Consider the following 6,424-nt stretch of genomic DNA (forward strand, 5'->3'; position numbering starts at 1 on the left):
ATGGCACTTGCATTCTGAATGACTTTTAGTTGGAAGCATGATTAATAGCTTGGGTGGCTAGATTCTCTCTCTATATGTTCTGTTCTGGCATTTTCAAAAAAAGCAAATTGTTTTTTCTCTGCCATTGGATTATACTCTTTCTAACATGTTAATTTGATAATTTGGAGGTTATTTATTCCTGAGGTTTGTGTGACATTGTTTTGTTGCAGCCTGAACCTCAAGAGCCGGAAGTAGATGCAATCTTACCTCAAAAATCTGACCTACAATCTGTTTAAATTTTGAGAGAATCTGCCTGTGTGCAAGCAAGTTTTGTGTTAAAAAAACTCTTGCATGATAGTTGTCGTTGCCTTGTGATTCAAATTCCTTGACGATTGAAGATCAGGTTAATTGATTACAGGTGGCTGAATATTTGTTGGCAGCACAATTTTTATTTTGCAGTTCTGTTAAACTCATATGATACAAGGCTGGTGCTATTTTCATTGGCCCAGATTAGGTAACATATACTCTTGTACTTACGACACCATCAAGTAATTTTTTGAGGTTTCTGGATTTTGCATTTGGTTTTTATACCATGAAAAATGGTCGTGAGGATGTTTTAGACAAATTTCAAGTGGTAAAAGGTCATTTATTGTGTTTATAAAAAAGCTCGATGCATTTGTCATTCAGTTGTGCTTGTTTGATGCAAAAGTTTTAGGCAAACAGGGTAGCAATTGCCATCAGTGCTGTACTCTGAGGATTTCAAAGGGTAATGGTGAACACGGAAGCAACAGTCTGTATTCATTACTAGGAGAACAAAGAAAATCTGTTTTGAAGTTGAATATATTTGCATATTGTCAATATTTCATCAAATAGGATAACGGCTACCAAGGCTAATAGTATTGGTGAGGTGTTGAGCTGGTGCTGCTCTGACTTAATACTCTTCTCATGGAGATTGACAAAAGTTATCTTCTACAGGAAATGGGTTTTGAAAGTACTAAATAGTATTGATGCTTTTCTCTGGGTACTTTCTAAGTCAGTATAAATACTACATTCCGTCGAGTTTGTGGGATGGGATGGGAGGCCTTTTTTGGGGATGACTATCTGAATGATATAGAAGTTTAAATGCTCGTATTGGAAGGCATTAACCATTTTCATTATAGAAACACATTACAAAGCAGTGTAGTTGAAGTGTGAATTGACGTCATTGTATTACTATTCATTGTCCATGTGCATATACAGAAAGTACAATAGAAGGCTGAAAAGCTAAATTCACGCAATGATAGAAATGTAGTAAAATATAGCAGTTGGGCCTATTGCTGCACCTGATCACCGTCTACAAATTCTGCACCAAAATCTGAGTCATGTCTGGATTTTTTTCGAAGTTAACAGGTTAATTATTAAATACGCAATATTTTGAGATGACGTGTCAAAGCAGAGTCTGTGATTATGTAAAACCTTGAGTTGGATATGTATCTTTATGATCATTCAATATGTTCAAGGGACACTGGTGTACTGGGGATTCTAATATATTGCATCTTGCATCGTATACATGATATTTTAGCACTTGACATATTTATTCAAATTTGCGAATCTAAATAGATTAATAATTCAATGTCCATAAACTTAATTTGGATACGAGTTTTGATTTTTTTCCCCACTTAAATTTTTGTACTTTTATACTTTTCAATATCTAGAAGTCTTTTAAATCCTGCGGGGGTTTGAGAATGGTATATGAATGCAAATAAATGCAAGGAAATATTATTGATTAGATAAAGGGACTAAATTAGGGCCCTCTTTTTACAAAGAACGAAGACAGCAGAGACAATGGCAACAACCTTCGAAAAGAGTGTAAGTCACTACTGCAGCTGGGCTAATAAAAAGCAGAAAAAGTACAGAGGCCTTCCCTATACAATTCCAAAGCCAATCTTAGATTTGTCGTTCTTAATTCTAGTATAAGATTGCTGTTACTTTTTAAAATTCTTGATGAAGCTTACGCTTTTCTATATTTGACGGTGTTGATTGGACCATAAAATGGGAATGTGAAATGACCATTTAAGCCATCCTATCAGCACCGAGAGGATATATGAAGGGATTGTATCTTCCAACATAGTATGACTTTTTTTATAGATTCCAAACATAATTAAATTGCTGTGGCATGCCCACAAATCTTTGAATTCCCTTAAGTTGGACTTACTTCATTAATCAAGATTTAAGAATAGTATATAAAATAATCTGAATATTTCAGTATAATGAATATTATTAAATATGACATATCTCAGAGTGAAGAAAGATTCCTAGTCTGATGGCAGTTCATGTTCTACCACTAAATAACTTGATTTACGTTGTGATTATTATGAGCCTTATGAAATATAATAGTGAAGTGAAATGACAACCAGATGTTCCTTGCTGTCTGCCTCAGTCTAGCCAATGGTTCCCGTACAGCTCTGGGAGCATCTGCGAGGTTTCCGCATTCAGACATGCCTGGAAAATACCAGGGGTGCTTGTGTAACACTGTATATTTGACTGTTTGGAAAAAAACATCCTGACATATTCAAGGCCTTCTTGCTCAGTGCTTGCTTTATTCTGGTCAAGTTATTGAGATGGTATATTGCATCTGTGGTTATGTTGCTCTGAGTTTCCTGGATGGGATGAGGATGGGGACGGGGAAATGGGTATCTGGCAGATGACAATCATATATATATATATAGAGAGAGAGAGAGAGAGAGAGAGAGTTGGTATATTGCATTTGTGCTTATGTAGCCCTGAGTTTCCTGGATTGGATGGGGATGGGGATGGGGAAATGAGTATCTGGTGGATGACAATAATAGATAGATAGATAAATAGAGTTGTAACATTCATTGTAGCAACATATCTAAAGTCAATGACCATTCATCAAATTATAATAGAACATAACAAATGAATCAAATTAGAACATCATAGGAAAAGAATATAGGATACTATCAAATGAATCAAGGCTGCAATTTTCAACCAAATGAGAAGTTAAAAACTTAAGTATCATATCATATATTAAGATTCAATTATCATTTCATCGATGCAACATATAATGTTAGAAGGTTCAAAGTCTCAAACTTCAAAGTCAAAGCAAAAAAAAGACGGCACGTTGCTGCCTTTAAGATCTGACTAACAATCTACAAATTTTCACCAAAGACTTCCAGAGTTCCCAGATTACCCTATTCACATTCTACGAACAACAATAGCAAATGATTGTTCTTTCTGGCATAACTTTGTTCATTTGGGCCAATCTGTACAAAACTTGCAAGGAATACACTAAAGCTGTGATATTAGTGATAATGTATTTTATTTTAATGATAGGGTTGCCTTGAGGTGTGGGACCTGCACAAGATCCAAAATAAATGAAATATCTAATAAAATTATCTTATCTTCTGCCTATTTCTGCCAGAAACAGTTACCAACCTCCATGACGGTTTGGGGATGACCCTCCTCAGGATCACAGCTATCTTGGAGATGGTCAAAAGTTTCCAAAACTTCCATTTACCATCCTTGAATTAGAGGGACAGTTTTTAGAAATTTTGCTTCATTGGGGACGACTTGGAAATGGTTTTGGTCGTCCCCCATCTTGAAAACCTTTGCCGTTTTCAAAAGGGGTGCATTTAAGGTGGGAACACATTTTGTAGTAATATTGTTTGTGCAAAATTTGGTTGCTATGATCTTTTTGACAATGTTGCTTGTATCTTTTTGGATAGATTGTAAATTTTCATCATCAATGTTTAAGATACACTTAATCATGTTTCTCATTTTTGAACTGAAATTACATTCGGATGATGGATCATAGTGCGATTCAAAATGTTGATGATAAAAATCATACACAATAATATCTAGAAACAAACGTGTACATTGACATAGTTTGTAGTAATCAGTTATCTGTTTTTTTAATTGCTCTAAATGTCCATTTGTTCGACTCTTCATGAATGCTATGTCAAAGTTTTCTTTTGTTGTTCACTTGTGATGCTTTATTCATCCAATGTTAATGAAGCCCATGTGTTTCTTATTTTTGACCATTCTTGACAAACATTCCCTGGGATTGATTATGTTATCCAGTTCAAGAATATTGACATGCAAGGATATTATTTCATTAAATTTTTGTTGTCTAACTCCACTAAATGCATGGAGATGATCACATTTGAGTTTTCTACATTTATGAAGTTTATTTTTATTTAATTAATACTTTGTTTTAGATTAAGATGGCAAGGAGAAGGCCCTGAACCCAAAGATAAAATTCACATTGCAACTTCAATCCTAAACATAACTAGGCCATAACAACTGAGTGCAAGCATTGCCATCATCTAACAAAGTTATCAAAAACATTTATAGTAGTTTTACCTAGAAGATAATTTCTAGTACCATCTATACCAATCAGACTTTTCCTTTAGAAAAGTCTTTGAAACTATAATCTAAAATCCTCTATCTCATGATAGTAGAAATAGAGTCATATAAAGTCTTATCATATGATAACATAAGGAAGATAACTACCAAAACCTTTAAAACACAAAATTGCTACAACAACATAGCAAAAAATCATTTAGAAATACTAATAGCTTCCTAGTCCAACTACTAATAGCTTCCTAGTCCTTGGTGAGGTAGTTCAGTCATTTTTTCGATTTGTCCTTGTCTTCTTGGTTTTTGTTCTTATCTCGCTTCTTGTATCTTTTTAGGTTCTTCAGTTTTCTCTTCCTCATAACCACTCCAAGAATCATCTTGTTCATAAGACCATCTTGAACCCTACAAATAGATGTAAGTTGAATTCCTCCATCATGACACTCTTCAAAATGATCCACTCTAGAGCAATAATTCTATAATGAAGGGATTGAATGTAAACCATGATTTTTGCTTCGTTAAGATCACTTTGCTTCTGGGTCTCATGATTAAGGTTATCCATCCAAGCTTCCACAGGGGTAGGCGAATCACACTCCGAGTCCCTCATCTCATGCACATTCCCCAAATTCTAGAGTAAAAGATAGATAGACTAATGTAAAAGGAGATGGGAGAGAAAGGCAATCATATCCATTTGTAGAATTGACCACCGTAGGCTTCTCCCCCTTTCCAAAAAATTCCTCTAGTATTGTTTGTAGTCAGTGGTCTTTCTTTCAACATAGACACCATTACAATCTTGACCCGTAGCATCAACAATCAACTCTGGAGTGACCACAAACTTAATACTTCCAATTGTAACAACATGCCCCTGTTGCCAGGAGTTGGCAAATTTTAAGGAAATGATATTGTTAAAGCTCTTCATTGCCTAAATGTAGTTAGATAGTCCAACCTTTTATAAATACTCCCAAAGATTGCCATTTTGGTTCAATTTCTTAAACTGCCTAGGCCTCACTTTTTTCACCCCCGCGATTCTAACTCTTTCAAAGCTCACCTGAAAAGCATAGTGCATCCTAACCTTCATAACTCTCCAAATCCTAAACCAGAACTTATGCAACCTGTAAACTTAGGCCAAGAAGTTTTACAAAGGTAGATTGACGGGAAATGTGTTTACACTCGTGAGTATAATCAATAGTAATTATTATCGTGACACTTCAACGCTCCTCACTTAAGCTTTTATCCTTCAAAAGACCCTTGTCATCGGTGACATGGTTTTTCGTCATGTGGGAATTCTCACCTTCTCTCTTCATAATTAAAATGATGTACTGGTTGAGACCATTTTTTTTTGCATCCTTTTCTTATTACTACCCTTACCAGTAATATGTCACTTTCTCATATAAAATCTTCGAACATTATTTGTTACCCAGCTGATATCTCTGCTGATTTTATCACCAATTTTACTCTTACCTGATAAATTAGACAGGCATGAAGGTCCTCTAGACACTTTTGACGCATTAAAAAAATTGAAAATTTTCTTGCCACCTAGGACATTGAAAAAGATGGATCTCCTTATAGTATTCCAACTCATTATGCAATTCATATTATCAATAATTACCTTTCTACCCAAATTCCTCTCCAAGCCTATGAAAGCACAAAATAAACAAAGCAACATCAAGGATAAATAAGCCTTGTATAAACCTTTGCTTAACCCAATCAACAAACAAATTATCTTCTATTATTAGCAATTTAGGTTTAAAGGGAAATCAACAAAATTTAAAATAAATCAATCTTGATATCTTAGACACAATTAGCCAAGAAATTAGCAGTCTTATTCCCTTCTATCCGAGTGTGTTAGATTTTAAGATTAGCGGAAGAGGCCAACACCCTGCTGCAATCCTCCATACAACTAGAAATAACCCAAGGGCATTTCACTTTTGGTTGAAGGGAGTTAATTATTTATTTTGAGTCCCCTTCAAGGATAATGTTATCAATCCCCATAACTTTTAGATATTTAATTCCATACCACATTGCTATGGCTTCGACACAATTATTATTGTTAGGCTTTTCTGAAACCAACAATTAGAAAACCTTTCTA

At 34.8% G+C, this 6,424-nt stretch overlaps 1 protein-coding gene across 2 annotated transcripts in view; it reads left to right on the forward strand.

Annotated features, from left to right (window-relative positions):
- Nucleotides 1-556, forward strand: part of LOC149558404 (protein RER1A-like) — a 38,732-nt gene extending 38,176 nt beyond the window's left edge. For both annotated transcript variants that reach the window (XM_089832647.1, XM_089832646.1), the window contains exon 4: nucleotides 210-556. Coding sequence is in view for 1 of the 2 variants with exons in the window: in XM_089832646.1 (XP_089688772.1) it covers nucleotides 210-275 (66 nt within the window). In the remaining variant the exon portion in view is untranslated. The remainder of the gene's footprint in view (nucleotides 1-209) is intronic.
- Nucleotides 557-6,424: the final 5,868 nt, after the last annotated feature.

This window comes from Cupressus sempervirens, chromosome 5 (assembly GCF_028749045.1).
Source record: "Cupressus sempervirens isolate cs-2001-9-10 chromosome 5, ASM2874904v1, whole genome shotgun sequence".
NCBI classification, from domain to species: domain Eukaryota; kingdom Viridiplantae; phylum Streptophyta; class Pinopsida; order Cupressales; family Cupressaceae; genus Cupressus; species Cupressus sempervirens.